A 21142-nucleotide genomic window follows, 5' to 3' on the forward strand; every position below is an offset into this window, starting at 1 on the left:
TATCTCTTTATCACATCCAATCTTTGGGTTTTAGTTTATAAGTTCCTTCCACTGACTTAGGATCTGGAGGGAAAAAGGGAAAAACTCGAGAATATACATTAATCATATGTCTTGGATGATTCGTCACATAGTCAGTCAGCACAACATATTACATCTGGAACGTTTATAAAAAATACAATCCAAAAACAGGGCTAAATATCAATTTTCCTCTTTTCAAATGGACAATAGATTCAGGTAACCAATGACACGCGTAGACACGTCTGCCCCAGAACTAGTGGACTTTGTACACGGACTGTTTGTGATGGTTTTTCCTCACCAGATATGCCCCAAGCCATCCTGAAGGGAGACAACTACACCCAAGCACGTACTCATACCGTCTCACTGTATATACTCAACCTGCAATCTCTGGAACAGGTACAAGGGCTTCAGGCCTGGCTCTTTGGCCTAGCACATGCCATGCGGGCTCACATATATATCTGACTATAGTGATGCTAAATCCTGCAGCTGCCCATCCTCCGCTCACCAGGTCACACATGGCTACTCCTAAACAGTGCACTTAGTAAGAAGCTGCTTATGCCATAAGTGGGAACAATGTTCTCAGTACATACTCTCTTACCACCAGACACCAGGACTTGTACATCCTCTTTCCAAGTCTCCTTTCCTCCTGGACCATCTTCGGTGCATCAGATCAGTGTCATAAAACCTGAAAAGAGAGCTAAAAGGTTTGGGTCTTACCAGTAAAACATGTCCCCTAGGCCTATGCAGCTGGGCTAGTGGCAGTGTCTGTCCACATGCTACCTCTACTTTCTTTCGTATCAGCCTTGGTGTGTGCCATGACTTCTGACTATACCAACCTATGAGCAGCCGCAGGGTCTCCATCACACAAAAGTTCTTGCCCTCCAGATCGGACCATAATTCTACTATCTCAACCACCTACCCTCAGACATTGTACCATGTTCAAGCGATGGCTTCAAGTTCAGCTGAGACCCGTGGAGTCCCATAATAGGTCTCCTTACACTTGGTTTACCTCATATACGGTGACTGTGGCATATCTGATGCAGGATCCACCATCTTTCCCAAATATAAGACCATCTATAATAGAGCTCAATCAAAAAGTTATCAATAGATTCATATCAGCAAAATTTTCTTAAGTTATCTTAGGCTTCTTCCTAGGCTTCTTCCTAGGCTTCTTCACCCCCTCCCCCTTTGAAGATACTGATAACATCACGGTTCGGTTGTCTCAATGCCCAAACAACCATATGCTGCATGCACCTCTATGAGAATGGGGTAGGAAAACTCTCCCTGGCGCTACTGGCTGACTAGGCCCTGCCTGCGGGTGTTGGTCAGCTGTTCCCAAGCTAAACTTGGCCCCGACAACTTCTGGCTCTCTAAACACGAAGACCTAACAGACAGGTGGGGTGAGAGCTGAAAGAGGCTAGGGACTGGGATACTAAAGATGGTCACCCCTAATGAAAGAATAGGTGCAGCTGCCAACGGTAACAAATAGGATGGGGCTTGCTGGAGAACAAACAACAATGGCTGTGCTGTCTTTCCCCCCTGGAAAAAAACAAAACAAAAAAAAACAAAACAAAAACAAAAACCTTCTAATGCAGCAAGCAAATGTGACTTGTCAGAGAAATGAACTTTAACACAATCGTACGTGGACTGGACCTCTTTTTTTTTTTTTTCCAAAGTACTTCATGTTCTGTGAGAGAGATACAGTATATGTGTGCGCAAGGTCAAAGCTAGACAATACAAGAAGAGCCAGTATTATCTTATCATGCTGCAGCTTACATAGCTGCCTATCCCACTCATAGCTGCGGCTGAATATCCCCCCCCCCCCCCCCCTGTATCTCATAGCTGTGTCTTGTGTAAGACTACAGACCTCAGCAATCTCTCTTAAAGAAACAGAAACACATTTGTACAATCTCATAATATCAATACAATAAGGTTAGGTACATATTCAGAACATATATATATATCAGCAGAGAAAGCAGAGACATTACCTGAGGGATCAAATCAATCTCCTGGTCACACAACAAAATCATACACAAAGGACATTACACAGCAGATATGGGAGTGACTTCTAATTCTCTTAGTATAGACACAGGAATTTTTCTCACTCTTTTTCTTTTTCTTAAAACCAAACATCATGACAAAGATAATCTGTTCTACGTTTTTTATCAATCAACATACACATACACGTTTTCAAATTCGGACATCTTACTAAGTTTCTACGTTTTAATAACGGTTTTCCTACAATGGGGACAATCCTGGTTTCAATCAGCTTATCTCAATCTATGTTCACTTTCTTGCACAATCCTTTCACTTGCTGGAGCAAACTATCACTTGCTTCACCCTAAAATCTGATACCCATCCTATTATGTGCATATTATCACATCACTTTATGTTTCAACATTCCAAGTTCCATCTCTTTGACATCCTAAACTTAGGCAACATACTTAAACCTCCTGTTTCATACCACTTTCTGGCACCTCTTCATTACATCAACATCTTCCAATTATGCATTTCATGATTCACATAATCTAACACATTGTGACCGCTCATTGACCAAAATACATGTTTAACACAATTTCACACTATATTCCGGATTATCGGATGGACGTCTCAAAATTCCAGATTATCAGAATTTTCCTAAAATTTTACTTTTAAAATCAAAATGTTGCTAACAACACAGTCCTAACAAGGAAAACCTTCTACCGTACCCCTCTTATAGCACTATATGTTTTTCCAACTATCTTAAGGGGTCGGGTACGGCTTTAAAGAAGGCAACACCAAATGCTTTACTAAGACAATTCTATGTCGGATCAGTGACTACATAAGAAGAGAACGGAAGCTAGTGTGATATTGTGCACACTTCTGTATGATACAAATTATAAAGAACAATATACAAAGATGAAAATACGGCACAGACCAGATGAGTTACCTTCCCTCATAACCGTGATCTGAGTCAGCTCAGGAAAAGGATTCTGGTCTCTTATGGTAAATTTTTAGACAAGAAGAAGACACGTTAGAATAATTAGCATAACATAACGGGATATAAAGTTCCAACATAGGTTTCAACACATAACTATGGGATAAGACACAAAGAAGAAGTTTCATCTCATTATTTCCCATTCCCATAAATAAAACATAAACACATAGAAATATAAACAAACAAGTAAAAATCAGAATATTCTCTGTAATACATAGATGATACCAGTAATCCAAGCTCTGTGTGCCGTGAACCTTTGCACAAAGATTTTAACTTGGGGTAAAACCCCAACTTGTAGGTTGGCGAGGCGACAGAGGGTGAGTGGCCGTCTCCCCATCCGTGACCTCCCATACCCACGCTGTGAAGATTCAAAACTTTTCACTATCACCTTTTTGCTCTTTTGTGGATACAACAGTTTAAAAGACAATAACAGACAAACAATAATTCAAAACATAACCATTACATCATATGCTTGAATATCCCTATATACACATTGTCATTATACGTTACTCAGGTTAACCCTTTTGTACTAAATCACTTCTTTGGATATAATACATAGACTGTGGACTGTGGTGCTGGCACAAAGCCAAGTTTCGTCTTCTCTGCGCGTCCTCCAGCATCTGGCAGTCTATGAGATAAAACGACCTTGAAGCTCTTGGCAGTCAATTGAAATGCTTTGATTGCCCTCTACAGAAATAAAATAGGAATAAAACTCAAACAGCAGTTAGTATACTGACACCAAAGTTACACACTAATATCTTTGCGCAATTTTTTATTTTCATAGCAAACCTCACTCTAGTAATTACCACAAGTGTTCAGAATCTCTTAAACTATACTTGAAGTTAAGAGAAATTTACCAGACCTTCCCAATTTTCCTTTTCTTTACTAGATCCCAACCAAAGTTTTGAACGTATAATCCTCTAAACATCATAATAGTGGTATACAGTGAGGTCTTTTATAGCTGAACTGGGCATAGACACTCGGACACTCGGAAAGGGGGCTCCCGGGGGTTTGACCTCTTCCGGGCTTGAGGGTTTGTGATAGGAACTGGATGTGGCTATCACTGGAATCACCGGATAAAGGGGGCGTGATCTGAGGGACGGTGGGGGCCGGAGATGTTGGTCTGGGTGTACTAACATGGCTGCCAGTGGGAACAGCCATAACCTCACTTCCGCCATCCCTGGGCGTTGGTCCGGAAGATGAGACAACAGGGGCATGGGCGGGGAGATCCACAGGCTACACAGACATCTTGCAAATCAGGATTCAGCTGCCTACAGACGTCACAGATCCACCCATCTCCACTACTCTCGGCGCCATTTTAGGGCAGTGGCGCACAAGCAATTATACTCGGCATATTCTTTTTATCATCAAGTTTCAGATAACCAAATGAAGAAACAGTTCTGCATATCCCTCACGTTCTAGAGTCCTTGCGACCCTGTAATGAGCTTGGGCGGCTTCCAGCAAACCTTTATCTTCTAACACTCCCCGTGACTCTTCTAACATTTTTCTCCACATACTAGGTTGCAATCGGCCCGTAGGAGGCACCTCAGCCAGTTTATACATTCTCAAAGCTTCCTTCACATATTTCTTGCCTTCCCTGATTCGAACTAAATCAACGGCAGTCTGTGCCCCATTAGGCAAGACATGTTTCTTCTTGAACAGCCGCAACATTGTCAAAGTCCCGATATTGCTTATCCGCCTGTGCACTGACGGATATGTGACCCCACAACCTCACCACCAACAAAGTCACCTTTACCGGTTTCTGACTCTTGTTGTCAGGTCCCTGACCACAGGTTGCAGTCACTGGGCAATATCAAAAGCCTAAAACAATCCAACAGCACCCGTCCTTCTCCCTGACGGCCTCATGCAGTGGATCAACAGTCAAATCACACCCACCACCACACCCGTCCTCCTCCCTGACGGCCTCATGCAGTGGATCAACAGTCAAATCACACCACAGCAAGGCTTAGTGCCAGGGACCACTAGTTGCGACCGTCCAAAAAGATCACATATACTACTCTATATCAAGGAGGGCAAGAAATTCACTTCCTGGAATCTGCAGCACCACAGGTGACTGAACACTCGGTGATATATATATACCGTGATGAAAAACAAGTTCAGACTACGGCCCTAGGACCCACCCATCCGTATCACTCGGACTGGACAATTGATCCAACTGGATCACCTGTCAGCCAGACAACGACACACCGACAGTCACAAGCAAATGACACATATTCATATGAATATGCATACACTTACCGTGACTCTAATGAGGGTGATCAGGCCTCGGGTCGGTGAGACGCCGTCCGACGTCCAGGGTCCGGCGCGGGTCGGTCATCCGCGGTGGTCCTATGGCCGTAGTCCCGGGTTTCGGCACCACTTGTTGAGGGAGAACCCCCGCCAAAGTACGGGTCACTTACAGTGGTCAGTCACCTGCTCCAAATCAATCATGCATGTGCGCGCTGACTAGAATGAATTCTGACACATATGTCAGGGTTAATCCCAGTCCATGCAACGAGCGTGATGCCTGTTCACACAGAACTGAGGTTTATTGAGGAAGTTACAGTTTTTATACAGGAATGCAAGAAAGATAAGAAAAAGGCAGGCTGTAAGCATATACGTCTTGTATCCGAATACACTGGCGATCAGTCATTGGCTCTTAAACTTCAACATCTTTTAGCTTTCGAGTTCCCAGAAAATGATACTGTCTTTCTTGTAAACCACATGACGATCATGTGCGTCAGCATCTGGGTGCGGTACTGGATACAGGCGCCATCTTAATGTATAAACGTTGCACAAAGAAAAATATAATTTCTTAAGCAGTATAACGCATGTATAAAAATAAGAATAGACATGGTCTACCTTCACAGCTTCTCCATGCACCCCGGAAGTCTCTTGTCTAGTCTCGTGCGCTGTCTTCTGTATACACTCACCGGCCACTTTATTAGGTACACCATGCTAGTAACGGGTTGGACCCCCTTTTGCCTTCAGAACTGCCTCAATTCTTCGTGGCATAGATTCAACAAGGTGCTGGAAGCATTCCTCAGAGATTTTGGTCCATATTGACATGATGGCATCACACAGTTGCCGCAGATTTGTCGGCTGCACATCCATGATGCGAATCTCCCGTTCCACCACATCCCAAAGATGCTCTATTGGATTGAGATCTGGTGACTGTGGAGGCCATTGGAGTACAGTGAACTCATTGTCATGTTCAAGAAACCAGTCTGAGATGATTCCAGCTTTATGACATGGCGCATTATCCTGCTGAAAGTAGCCATCAGATGTTGGGTACATTGTGGTCATAAAGGGATGGACATGGTCAGCAACAATACTCAGGTAGGCTTTGGCGTTGCAACGATGCTCAATTGGTACCAAGGGGCCCAAAGAGTGCCAAGAAAATATTCCCCACACCATGACACCACCACCACCAGCCTGAACCGTTGATACAAGGCAGGATGGATCCATGCTTTCATGTTGTTGACGCCAAATTCTGACCCTACCATCCGAATGTCGCAGCAGAAATCGAGACTCATCAGACCAGGCAACGTTTTTCCAATCTTCAATTGTCCAATTTCGATGAGCTTGTGCAAATTGTAGCCTCAGTTTCCTGTTCTTAGCTGAAAGGAGTGGCACCCGGTGTGGTCTTCTGCTGCTGTAGCCCATCTGCCTCAAAGTTCGACGTACTGTGCGTTCAGAGATGCTCTTCTGGCTACCTTGGTTGTAACGGGTGGCTATTTGAGTCACTGTTGCCTTTCTATCAGCTCGAACCAGTCTGGCCATTCTCCTCTGACCTCTGGCATCAACAACGCATTTCCGCCCACAGAACTGCCGCTCACTGGATGTTTTTTCTTTTTCGGACCATTCTCTGTAAACCCTAGAGATGGTTGTGCGTGAAAATCCCAGTAGATCAGCAGTTTCTGAAATACTCAGACCAGCCCTTCTGGCACCAACAACCATGCCACGTTCAAAGGCACTCAAATCACCTTTCTTCCCCATACTGATGCTCGGTTTGAACTGCAGGAGATTGTCTTGACCATGTCTACATGCCTAAATGCACTGAGTTGCCGCCATGTGATTGGCTGATTAGAAATTAAGTGTTAACGAGCAGTTGGACAGGTGTACCTAATAAAGTGGCCGGTGAGTGTATACAGCACAGGCTGCTACTGCACACATAGTACACATTAGGGAGAGGAGAGCTGACAGTCAACTTCCTGTGTATTGGGAGAAGCTAATTAGCATATGAATAAAAAAAATATAAACAAACTTATTCAAATACTACTGAGGCATATCATTTATTTTTATTTTTAAATGTAGATTGTGAGCCCCATATAGGGATCACAATGTACTTTTTTTTTCCCTATCAGTATGTCTTTGTAGAATAGGAGGAAATCCACACAAACACGGGGAGAACATACACACTCCTTGCAGATGTTGTTCCTTGCGGGATTCGAACCCAGGACTCCAGCGCTGCAAGGCTGCAGTGCTAACCACTGAGCCACCGTGTTGCCCCACTACTGAGGCAATTTACATACAAAGGTAGGTGTGAAATAAATTTTCTGAAGACTATGCAAGGATGTGATTAGTTAACAATGACTTGCCAATGATAGAGCTGCTTTAATATTATGCAGCCTTCACCATAGACAGTGAGTGTGCTGCTTGTTACACTATTACTGCACATTTGTCTTCAGTATTAGCTGCTGAATTTGTCAGTATTTATTATTGCAGCTGATTTAAATGATGCCAAATATTACAAATTCCATGACCCACAAAAGTTGGTTCCCCAGCTCCATCCACTCAGGATGCAATGGCCAAGAGTTATGGAAAGAGCTGAGCAAGCTGTTCTACCCATATTCTTTATCTTCCATAGAAGTGAAAAGGGACTGAAGAAACCACATAGCAAAATGAGCTATCCTGTTTCCGGGGATAAGAGTTCCTTATCATATCATTAGCTATAAATTCTTAAAGCATACCTAAGCTTACCACTAATTTTCCGTACTCAAGAGCTGAGTGAGGAATAACAGTATTTCTGGAAACTATATGACTTCTATTCTCCCCCCTGTATGCTCCATCTCTAATTTTCACTTGTGGTTGGAGACTAACTGCTATATTGTCTGCCATAGACTATACACAGAATGGAGAGGAGTATCTGCTCCATTATAGTAAAGTACTGACCGTAGCGGATTGTGGTCTCTTCTCTTACTCAGTAGGGGATTTCATAGTAAAGTCGGTTTAGGAGAGGGAGGAGAAACGGTGTGATAAGAGCAGGAAGAGGCTTCTCTCTGATAGGATTTGTTACAATCACCTAATTATTTATGCAAAGTTTGTTGAAACAAAAGTGTCTGTTTAATTATTAATACGTACAACAAACAGTCAAACAATGGTTATAAGTAGAAATTACAAAACTAAAAAATCTACGGTAATTAAACAGATCTCATATGCAAACAAAATGTTCTTTTCAAAAAATATAAGGCTATATAAGTTCACATCTGAATTGGAGACTCTTAGTTTTTGTTGCTGAATCCGTTCATATAATTGAGGATGAAAAAGTCAGACATGCAGATGGATACCAGAAGGGAAGGCCAGTGGACCCTACTTTACTCAGTCGGATATTTTGTGATCTTTGAAAGTCTTATAATGAAACAATACAATGGAAGAGTGTGCAGATCTGAGTGTTGCCTTGGATGTGAGGAATTCATAAATGCCGCACTGCAAAAGGTGCATGTGCTCACGAAACGCCAAAACTGCAGGAATGCACCAACTCGTTTTTGCATGTAAATTGGGGATGATATAGGTATATTATTTTCCATTCCTCTTTAAAAGCTGTAACCCTAATTCATAAATGTAAATGGATAAACCTAAGGAATGTGATAACAAGGCCATTTTCAGATGGGTGGAATATGTGTGTTTTATTGATACTGAATCATTCTGGTTAATTGAGTCACTAAACCACCCACAGGTCCTATTAGACCAGGGATTAGTGTCTCAAATTGCCATTTTAAATCTATCAGTGCCGGCATTTAAAAAAAAAAACTTTAAAACACCTTTATACTTATCTCAAGATGAGTTCTCATACAGACAGGATCACAGTAGAAGATTACACTCCTTAAGAAACCTCTATACCCAATCATTGCATCTTTGTCTGAAAATAGATGATATCACAGCTTATCTGCTTCTCCTCCATGCACTGAGCATGTCTAGAAAAGTCTCCCAGAGACCTCAATGAGTTGGGTTCAGGCTACTGCTGCTTTTGATTGTAAAACATATCACTAGATGTTTTTAACACGGAAAAGAAGAAGCTCAGGTAAGATGTCAGCCCACATAATCCTGAACAGAAAAAAAAGTCTTAAAGGGATCCTATTACGAAAACTCATTTTTTTCTCATTAACACATCGGAATTCTTCTCCTACCTTTAGATGTCTTCTCTGCGCCGCTGTTCGGTATAAATCCCGGTTTTCGTTGGTATGCAAATGAGTTATCTCGCAGCACTTGGGGCATCACCAATGCTGCGAGAGAACTCTCCAGCGCCGCCTCTATCTTCTTCAGAAACGTCTTCTTCACACGTCTTCCTCCGGCGCTGGCTTCCGACTTCTAGGCCTAGGACAAAGACGACTACACAGTATTGTAAGCAGCCATTTTCTTGTGGCCAGCAGGCATGCGCAGTCGGCTTTGCCCGAGGCCTAGAAGTCGGAAGGATAGGATCAAGTTTAAAAAAAAGTTATATATTTCACTGGTTTTCATCTGATTTTATTGCTCTCTTATACTGATCATTGTCGATGTCACCTGGGGCTCAGGATATTTTCTGTTGATGACTTATCCTTAGACCCATTCACCAGTCTGATATTGATGGTCTATCCTGACATGTGGCACTCCCACCGACGAGCTATATGCAGAGACCACTTCCACTTCACAGGCTTGTGATGTGTTTGTGTCATATGGTCTGATTGCATTTTTTTTTTCTTCAAATGAATGGGATCGAGAGTCAAAAGCAGGCAAAGCATCGTACAGTGGCTCTACCTACTATTACTATTCGCTTGAATAGAACTGAGCTGTCCTTGTGAAACATGAACACGACATCACAGGTCTGTCATATGGAAGTTGCACTCACAGGATCACCATGGCTGCAGCTGATTGTCAGGGTTGCTGTTTGGTGAACCCCCACTGATCATAGACATGACCTTTCCAAAAGATAGGTCACCAGTCTGAAAATTGAGAAAAAAGCTCCTGTGTCTTTATTCAAATATAAGACTTACAAAAGGAACATCTTGTCCTCTGATGTTTTTCTTAAGCTTGAGACAGATTCAAAGTCAAGAGAACCAAACGCATTCTCTTGTACAGAACAAAAAATAAATAAATAAATCTACAATCAGAAAGGAAAAACAGATTAGAGAAAAAAAGAAGGTGATGTTGATTGTTTTCAATTAGGAAAAGAACATATAGGTGATACAGTTCCTTTTGAAGGAGCCTCTTAAGGAAGTACTTTAAGTACAGGAGTGTTCAAAATAATAGCCGTGTGTTCAAAAGCATGAGTTAAGCACAAAATCGTTATAATAGTTTTTATTTCCATCCATTGGGAACATTGTGCACTGTTTTCTAAATCAAAACATGAAGAGAAATGTATAGAATTTTTAACTACTTTACAGAAAATAACAAAAAATGAACATTGGGCTCTTCCAAAAAAATAAGTGTATGCATTTGTCTTTAAAAACGCAAAATATGTGGGTTTGGTTTTTTTTGTTTTTTTTTTTAAGGATTTAGCATTTTCCGTGAATCACTAATCTAATACTTAGTTGTATAACCAGTTGGTTTTTTTATGTCCCCCCCCCCACACACACAAGTGTTCTATTAGATAAAGTTCCGGGATTGGACTGGCCACTCCATCACCTCAATTTTGTTGGACTGGAACCAAGAGTTTGCTCGTTTATCAATATGTTTAGGGTCATTGTCTTGTTGAAATGCCAATTTCAAGGGCATTTCCTCTTCAGCATAAGGCAACATGACCTCTTCAATCTATGATAAATGTCACTGGTGAGAATGCAGTCTGCCAAAGCATCATACATATAGGTGCATATCAGATTGGCAGCTGTGAGGTTCCCTGGTGAACACTGTAAAACAGAAGAAATACATTCTTTGATTTTCTTCACATTGTCATGAATAATTTTAACAATAAAACTGGTAGAGTCTTTTTATAATGCTCAGTATTCAATTCCTATAGGTTTCAGATGATGGCCGTTATGTAATACTATCTATCCGAGAAGGCTGTGATCCAGTCAACCGTCTGTGGTATTATGATTTGCACAAGCTGCCAAATGGTATTACTGGTGAGTACGGTTCTTTTGGAAATATATTGAGAGGTTTTGTGTTTTTTTTTGTTTCATTTTATTTATTAATTGCAAGAACAAATGACGTAAGCGTGCAAACATTTCATGTTTCTATGTTTTACCTTTGAACAAATAGGGATGGATTCATCAAGACTGGTCAAAAAGACATGTATGACCGCTTATGTTGCATAATTGATCATGAATGTGGCTTGGACTACAGCCCCCCTATCCTTCTTTAAAAAAAAAAAAAAAAAAAAGTGTCAAGGGTTCCATAGAAATGCCACTTGGAAATATCCGAGTTGCGAGTGAAAGTTTATGACTTTTATGCAACTTTTTTTATGCCAAAAGGTTTTGCAGATTCTTAGTGAATCAGTCCCATAATTTATGATAATGAGAACAAATAAGAACACAAGGGTCTATTGGTGACCACACAGAAAATATATAGAGAGTTTCATGTCGTGTCTTTATATACTTGCTATATGTTTATATATTGCTTTGTTCATCCGCCTCCATAAGCACAGAGCAGTCTCACCAGTGCAGTGTTAGGATATGTTCACACTACAGAATCTGGCACAGATTTTTTAGGCGGATTTCACAAAACCGCAACATTTTTCCCTGATTCTGAAGAACCGGAATATGAATGTACAAGATCACCAGCTGTATGGTTAAAGAGAATAGACACTTATTGTGCATAAAATATGGATAAACTCATACCTTACTAAGTTGAGCATTCATTGAGCATGCATTTAGCAACCCTTATTTCCAGTTTGTAACCTTTCACGGGAAGACCTGGTGACAGTGCCCACGATCAGAGTCTTCTCTAATGGTAGGTACTTCAGGTGCCTCAGTCAAATGTGAAAGAGGAATCTGAAGAGATAATGTGCTTCTTTCACAGGCCTCCATAGAAGTATATTATATGGGTGTCTCCTAGGGGCTTTAAAAATAAAAGTAAAAATAAATGTTTAAAACAATTTATCTATTTTTACTAATGAAAAAAAAAAAACAGATGAAAAACTGATAGCCATCTGTTAAAGTATCCATAAAATATACTGATGCAAAAATTGCATCTGTTTTCATCTGCTTTTTTTTGTATTCATTTTTTTTCATCTGTGAATCTGATGTGTTAAATTGTTCTGTTCTGCTGATTGCATCATTTATTCAGGATAAAACATGAAGATTATTGGCTGTATTTAGTCCTGTGTGATCGGGGCAGTGCTGGCGATAATCCATACAGCAGAATGGAGGAGAAAGAACTGCAGTAGAGATTGTTCCTCCCCTATTCTGTTACCATTGGTCTGTGTGATTAGACAGCCTGGACAGGGTGATTCTGCCTCAAAGTCAGCTCCAAATTCCATCCTTAATTTACCTCCAATTGTGTTCAATGGGAGAAGAGATAGAAGCAGGATATTGAGATTAGAGATGAGCGAGTAGTATTCGATCGAGTAGGTATTCGATCAAAATACTACAGTATTCAAAATATTTGTACTCGATCGAATACTACTAGCCTCCAGCATGCACCCTGGAGTGCTCGCTGAGAACTTCCGGGGTGCATGCTGGAGGCTAATTTGAATAAAAACTGTCTCATTCAAAAACTACTGAAGGGATTAAAATACAAAAGATATGTGTGGAATAGACTTTCTAAAAGCTATGCAAGTATGTGCTTAGCTATAAATGACTTTTCCCAATGGTAGAGCCCCTTTAAACATACACTTTTCTAGAATATGACATACGCAGTTTCTAAGATATCTTGTGTCTGAATTTAATTGGCATTTTGCAGGTGAGTACAACACTTACAGAACATGTACTTGTTTAGATGATTTGCATTTACCATTAAATACTTTCCTTTGGTGCTCTCATTTCATGCCAATATGGTAATTGAAATCCATTAAATGAGAAAATTGGATCCCAGCCCTTCTGATACTTTACATTATGAATTTTTCACTTCCTGGTGCCTGTTGGGAAGAGATTTTTGGGTTGCAGTTAGTTTGTTTTACCCACTGAAAACCAACTGAAACCATGAGAAAATGCAATGAATTATTTACTCAGAATCCATTACAAAGTAACATTCATTAATATTATATATAAAAAAATGTAGAACATAATGTGGATTTGCAGAGTTAAATGGTAATGTTTATGCAGATCTTGCTGCGTCATTTGTAGTTTAATACACACATATATTTATGCAAGTAGCACATGTATTATTTTTTTTTGTAGCAAATTAAAATAAATTTTTTTTACTTAGATGTTCTGTGCAATATACAGTATAACATAAGCATTTTAATGCACTCTTCATATTTTATGGTAGTAACCAATGTTGGTCAGCTTAGAATAGACATGTAGAGGTGCAGGGCTCCAAGAGGGGTCCCCATCATGAGTGTGTTTTGTGGGGATGCAGAGGTTGCAGTTGCACTCAATCCCAGGAGCCTTACTCTAGGTTTTGTCAAGGTCTGGGGTTGCTAGGTGGGCTGGTATAGACACAAAAGTCCAGTTTCTTTAGTCCAAAACAAAGGTAGAGTTTATTTTCACTCAAAAAGGTAGTGCAGCAACAAAAGAAAATAATACAATTTAAATACCTGCCCGGCTAGGCTCTAACTATACATAGAATAGGTTACCTCACCTAGAATAACAGAAATCCAAAAGCCAGTAGAATCATTCAGGACACAGCTCCAAAAATATGACCTCTCAGTTGGCTCTCCAGCCAAGCTCTGTCCCAAAGTTTGCTGCTGGAGCTCCCTTGATAAGCAGATTCTCTCCAGCTGACGCTAGGTTCACACTAGCGCCCGGAGTCCGTCCTGAGCTTTCCGCCTTCTGCATGCAGAAGACAGTAAGCTGTCAGACCGGGTCCGGCCGTGTGCGCCAGTGAGCGTTTTATTCTCTCCGCCGTGAAATCGTTTTTTTTTTTAAACCAGACACAGAGTACTGCATGTCCGACTCTGTTTCCGATTTAAAAAAAACGGTTTTATGGTGGAGAGCATAAAACGCTCACCGGCGCTCACGGCCAGACATCTTTCAAACCCATTCAAATGAATGGGTATGAAAGAGTCCTGCAGGTTTCCGTCTCCTGCTCAGTTTTGTGCAGGAAACGGAAACCTGCATGAATGGAGACTGGGCGCAGATGTGAACGAGCCCTGAGTTGCTGCCGGAACATCCCCAAAGTGTGGACTGGAGGGGGATGGAATGACAGGTCCCACTACCTGCCATTCCTAAAAATCCAGCCCAGTAACCGGAACTCTGAAATAACCCTCAGCAGACAATAGTTATCTGCTGAGAAACGTTCTTTCTGGAGTTTTCTCATCTCACCCACCTTAGTAGTCTGCGTGAGATGTATACCCCCTCCATTTCCTGACCAGCCATCGGCTTACAGTTGACACAAGCGCACGTCTCTCCATTGTTCAGTTCACATGGGGACTCAAAAGACGGAGAGCCCATCCACTAAAAAGGCAGTTTCCCGCAGATCCCGTAGATAATAGGGTCCTTCCTTCAGGACTTCTCTCTGCTGATTTTAGACGGAATCTGCGACAGAGTCTCCTACAGAACATAGGCTTAGGGAGCTCTTAAGGTGTTCTATATCAGTCTGAGGACGCCAGTCCTATAAACGATACATTATAATTGAGCGCGTGGTACAGTTTTTGCATTAGGGCCCAGGAGCTTCTTGTTACGCTTCTATCCCCATATAGGAAGAAGTGTCTGACCCAAACCATTGACATCTGAAATCCAAAAAGTAGACATACCGTTTGTAGACAAAAACATTGGTGTCCATGTTCTTTGCAAAGAAAAGATCTATTTTGTACTTCAGATATTTTTAAAGGGATTCTATAAATGGTGTCAGTGGTTTTGAGATAAAGACATTCCTGGGTAGCCTTTAAAAAGGCTATTCTACTACTTTCTTTTTTTTCGATTCTCCCCGCCGTTCCTTTGTAATCCTGGTTAATTACTTTATGTAAATTAGCCCACTGAGCACCCTGGACGTTCCCCAGAGCCTGCGAGCACCCCCCTCATCATACTTTTATTCACACCCCTCCATTGCTTGTTCTGCATCTGTCCTCTCCCAGATCACGCTGCTGCATTTGAATTCTCGGGCATGCGCATTTCCGCTCCGTTCATGCCCAAGCACCGTTTTGTTGTAGCTCGCTATAGAACTCTGTATACTGCTCAGTATGCTGTTCTATAGCGAGCTACACCAAAATGGCGCTCGGACGTGCGGTAGAGATTTTCTCACTATAATGGTTTTGGCAAATACCACTTCTTTCTCTTTTGTTCATTATCCTAAATATTTGTTATCAGTTCAATCAAACCAAAGTTCTAGGTCTCTTGTATGAAAACTAGTGCACTTTTCTCTGACCAGTTCTGAAAAATTTGAGCTCTGCAGAATACGTTTTAGTTATACATAAAGACTAGTATGTATTTGGTAGAAGACCCAGAAAAGCACAGGGAGAGTACACAAACTGAATGTAGAGTCATTTTAGTGTGTCACATTTCTATTTTAGAATCTGTTACCAGTTTTATGTCATTGCCACACTACGGCAATGTAATCTATGTTCTTATCTGACATTCCACCAGTGTTCTGCACTTGGACAACTTGAATTAAGTTGTGTTTTCTTGATCTGAAATGCAGGGTTAGCTCCAGTTTACGCTTTATGGTCTTTTCTTTATCGATATGGAGTTCTAGTTTTCATTTTCTTCTTGGCTATAATACGGATTTATTAGTAGCAGCAGTTGCTGGATAACTTCATTTTTAATGGCCTCTTTCAGCTACTGGAACACTATTATTGGCTGGTATTTGATTCTGCTTTGTCAGCAGGGCAGAAAAAGAGAGAAGAAAGACATTAGACTTCACATACAGTTTGCTAATGCTATTGTAATTTTGACCTTTACATTGCTTTAATATACCAATAATGTTAATCCCATACATTGATTGTTACGTGGTTGCTTTCCAAATGGTTATATTATTTTTACCTTTACAGCATTATGACATGTTTTACATATACACTGCTTATGTGTTGAGAAGTTATCTTTTCTTATTGTTTATTGCCTTTTTCAAAATGAAAAATGTAGAGAAAGCAGACCCTCCAAATGAATTGCAACCTAAAAAGCAGTCACACCGAAATCACTCTAAACAAATGTGAGGGATCAGAAGTCTGTAGCACTCCTCATTTTTAGATTATAATTACTTCGATCTTTAAAGGGATTTTCTGGGCTAAAATTAACATTAATATCAGACCTCGCACCCCCACCAATCAGCTATTCTCAATACAGAGAATAGAGCAATAAGCACACAGCATTGTTATCTACAGTATATGGTAACTGAAATGAGTAGCTGCAGCTAACCTCTCAGTCAAGTCAACGGGGGCTGATCTGCCGTATCTGGTGACTACACATCTGCTTCCTGCTCCATTTTCCGTGTACCAGATGCTAAGAACAGTTGATTGTTGGGTGCTGGGTACTAGACCCTTACCAATTTGATATTGGTGACCTTTAGATAGATCATTAGTATTTTCAGCCTGGAATTTACCTGCATATATGCATACATATAAATATACAGTGTTTGTTTTTCTGTCAGTTTTGTGTTCTGCTTCTTTAACCACTTTCACGCCACCCATTGGCTCTATACATCTGGCTGGTCAACTCTTAACCCTGCAACAACATATCTGTACATTCTTGCAATGTTAAGCAGCTGCACAACATCATCCAGAAACGGAGCCAGCTGTCACAACAGCCGGGCCTCCCATAGAGAAGGCAGGGAGGGTTTTTTTTACTGTTCCTGCCTTCCCGATCGCTGTATAAACAGCATATCCTTATGGCCCAGTAGTCATGTGACCTACCAGGGTCTGGAAACTGTCTGAGCTACTGGGTCCCAGCGGACCCAGATTAGGTTTGCATTGTGGAAGCTGTATTCGTCCTGTAACTGCGGTTCTTGTGTCAGCCCCAGTTACAGGGAAAATCAGTAGAAAAAGCAAAAATAAAATAATTCTAAAATGCCCCCCGAAGGTTTATTATTATTATGGCCTGTGGTCTAAAGCTGAAACCTTCCTCCAGATCAACCTACTGGAACTGAGGGCCATGTCTTATTAGATCTCACTTCTCCAAAGGCATCTGGTCAGAGTCCAGACCAGCCACTCTAATGCGGTCGCTTACTTCAACTATCAGGGGGCACCAGGAACTGTGCGGTCTTAGAAGAAGCCTCCCACTCTCTTCGTTGGGTAGAGTTTCATGTTCCCACTCTGTCGGCAGTCCACATTCAAAGCTTGGACAACTGAGAAAAGCTCAACCCGGGCGAGTGGTCGCTTCATCAGAAGATTTTTCTCTAGTTGTGCTCCTGGTGGGGCACAACCGAAGTCGACCTCTTTGCCTCCCACCTGGACCACAAACTCCTCTGCTGTGTGTCCAGGTGCCAGGACACTTGAGCCATCATCACTGCCACTCTTGTGATTCTCTGGTTTGACGTCTGCCTTCTGTACTTATTCCTTCCTATTCCTCTTCTATCTTGGGTTCTCAAGACCAAAGTGGTTCCAACCATCCTGGTAGCTCCAGATTGACTTTACTGGACCTGGTATGTGGCTCTCATGTTCCTGCTGGTGGACGTTCTTTGGTCTCTTCCCATGCAAATCGGCCTTATGTCTCAAGGACCGCTGTTCCTCCTCAGCCACATTTAATGCCGTCTGTTAAAACCGAGTTTCTGAGGCATTGTGTTTTTTCAGAGCCTGTTATTTAGACCATGCTCAAGCCTGGAAATCCCAGTCGGCAGAGATCTATCAATGCAGGTGCAAGGCCTGTGTACGGTGGTGTGAGTCATGGCTTCTGTTCACTCTCTTTTTCTCTTCCCAGGATCCTGGCTTTTCTCCAAAGACTTAGTCTTTTTTTTCTCTTAAGAGGCAGGTTTCTGCTCTTTCTATTCTTTTTCAGAAGACCCTGGCCGTCTGGCCTCAGGTGAACACCTTCCTGCAGGGAGTGGCACACTGTGCTTTTCCCTGTCATCCTCCCTTGGAACCGTGGGACCATAATTTTGTCCTTGAGTTACTACAGGCTCCCCCTTTCGAGCCTTTGCGTGAGATCTCTCTTAGCCTTATGTCCTTGAAGGTTGCCTCCCTAGTGGCCATTACTTCCACAGGGTCTCTGAACTGGCTGCTCTGTCCCAAAAGCCTCCTTTTTTTTTGTTCTCTACAAGGACAAGGTTGCCCTTTGTCCACCACCTTCTTTTTTGCCTAAGGTGTTTTTATTTATTTCTACATCAATGAGGACATTGTCTTACCGTCTTTCTTCCTGGATTCCAAGCACCCGTGTGAACACTCTCTTAACTGCCTGGATGTGGTCCGGGGCAATTCAGGTCTATTTGTCTCTCACTGATTACTTCCGTCGTTCGGACGCTTTGTTCTTCCTGAAGGCCCTCGCAAGGACCTGGCTGCTTCCATCCCTAGATGGATTTGGTCTGCTATCAGGGAGGCCTAATGGCTTAAGTATAGGCTGCTGCCTCTCCATGTGACTGATCATTCCGTGAGTGCTGTTGGGCCTCCTGGGCTGTTTGGCATCAGAACTCCGCTGCCCAGGTCTGCAAAGCTGCCACCTGAGCCTCTCTCCACACTTTCACCAGGTTCTACCTCTGCTGATGCCACCTATGGCTGCAAAGCTCTACATGACTGTGTAATTTCCACCCTCTGGGACTGCTAGGACATCCCATGATGCTGTCCCCACCCCCGTGAAATAAGTGAGAAAACTCGCTGTATAATCCTCTTCTTGTTGTATTCATTGGGGAACAGATCCCATCCTTGTTTTTAGTTGTTCCTTCCTGGGCTGTTTTGTTTCGTTTTTTTGGGTTCAGGGCATGTTGGTGCTTTTGGCTCTGTTTTTGTTTTGTTTTGTTTTTTTGTTTTGTTTTTTTGTTTCTTTGTGTCTCTCTCCTACTGCTGCGGTACAAACTAGTTAGCATAGTGTCTGGGAGGGTATTATTCCTAGGGTCAGCCTCTGAATGGATAGGTCTATACCCATGGTTCTGTGTCCCCTAATGTATACAATGAGAAAATAATTTTATGGTGAGTAGAAAAATGCATATTTTTGAACACCCCCTTTTTGAGGCAGATTCTGAACTGTAGGCAAGTATGCATGAATATGTGGCAGGGCAGTTTGTGTGTCAGGACTTGATCCCAGAGTCTTCAGTGTCCCAGATTGCAGCTCTTCCAGCTGAGCTATTCAGCTTGCTGGACATCTCCTGTGCTGATCTGAAGCCTGGTCCCCGGTGCCTCTAGTTTCAGTTCCTGCCTCTCTGGTTTGCTCCATCCTGTTCTCTGATTGAACTTCCTATTTAAACCCAGCCTTGCAGTTCCTGCCTTGCCCTGTAATATAGCTAGACTCTGCTGTAAACACTGACGCTCATCTTGTGCATTGACCACTGGCTTCCTCCTGTCTATGGTATTTGCCTTCTCCTCCAATACTGACGCTCATCTTGTGTATCAACCAATGGCTTGCTCCTGACTACGGTATTTGCCTTGCAAGTAAGTCAGCCCCCAAGTAGTAGCAACTTAAGACTCCGAACCAGACATTACATTGTGGGAGACATCTGAATGACTCCAAGCACCAAAATCGCATTAGAAGGATTATACACTCTGAACAAGCAGGATGAAAGAAAGATAAACGGACATTTTCAAAAGGAAAAATTACACTAATTTGTTGTGTAGGCATTTTTTTAAAAAAATTTCAACACCATGGCAAAATCTACCGTACCTATACAACAGGTGTGCACTGTGGCAAGATTAGTACAGACAATATATGTCATATTGTCTGTTATACAGCAGACACACACCACTAACCGCCATGATTTGTCACCAATCACATTTTTTTTTCACTGTTTCACAATACATTGTATGGAAAATTTCATTGGTAGCATTAGGTAAATACCTTGTTATGCAGAAAAACAAGCCTACTTGTGGATCTGACTGGGAAAAATGTTTATGGCTTTTGGAAGACATGGAAGAAAAAACAAACATGGAAAAGAGAAGATTTTTGTGTTTTCAAGGGTTTAAATGATAGGCGCATGTTGAATGCCTTGAAAATAGAGCTTATGACACAATATTTTATATTTTAATACAAGGCCTCCAGATTATATCAATAAAATATCACCCGTGCTGGAATTGTAGAATGGTTTTATCTTTCCTGTATGAATTCAGTGTTTTCAGTTTGCTTTTTTATGAGCCATTGAAATGGGCACCTGGAGGTCAACAAGACTTATGTGTCAGAGCACTGCTGAAATGATTTGACATTTTCCCAACCGAGTGTCAGGAACAGTAAGAATGTTCTGTCAACATCAAATGACCTCTTTAAAGACGTGGCATTGTGGCATCATGCGCTCAAATTTAACAATTTTTCTGTCACTCACCATCACTTTTTTGCTTTTATTTCTATATGATCCAATAATACTCCTTCTTTTCTTATCTTAAGTATGAATTCTAAAAGCAGATCTGAGACAAGCAGGTTTTCATTAGTATGCAAAAATGTTTTTATTAATAATTTGAGAAGGTAATAAGGCAGCAATTTTGTTGGGTCATTTTGTTTTTTTAAGGTACTATCATAGAAGACATCTTTGTAAACTTGACAGTATGAAGTGGTAGTCACTTTTAAGTTGGCTTCTCAGTCACGAGGTGTCAGTGAGCACGTAGCCTAAAATGGTCTCTTTATTACTACTGTTATTTAATGTCCGTTGCTCTCATCCATCATGAAATAAGAGCAATGGACATTAAATGACAGATGCAGATGGAGCGCCCTCTGTTGGGTGTCTATCTGCATTCTCCCTAATGGAATCTTTCATCCATCATGTTTTTTATTTTTTTTAAGGGAA

The 21142-nt window shown here is 41.6% G+C and overlaps 1 protein-coding gene across 1 annotated transcript in view; it reads left to right on the forward strand.

Annotated features, from left to right (window-relative positions):
• PREP (prolyl endopeptidase) overlaps positions 1-21142 on the forward strand; it is a 90230-nt gene that overhangs the window by 13658 nt on the left and 55430 nt on the right. Inside the window, exon 7 of the mRNA XM_075268145.1 lies at positions 11211-11316. Within this exon, the coding sequence (XP_075124246.1) occupies positions 11211-11316 (106 nt within the window). The remainder of the gene's footprint in view (positions 1-11210; positions 11317-21142) is intronic.

Source organism: Leptodactylus fuscus, chromosome 3, assembly GCF_031893055.1.
Source record: "Leptodactylus fuscus isolate aLepFus1 chromosome 3, aLepFus1.hap2, whole genome shotgun sequence".
Taxonomy (NCBI): domain Eukaryota; kingdom Metazoa; phylum Chordata; class Amphibia; order Anura; family Leptodactylidae; genus Leptodactylus; species Leptodactylus fuscus.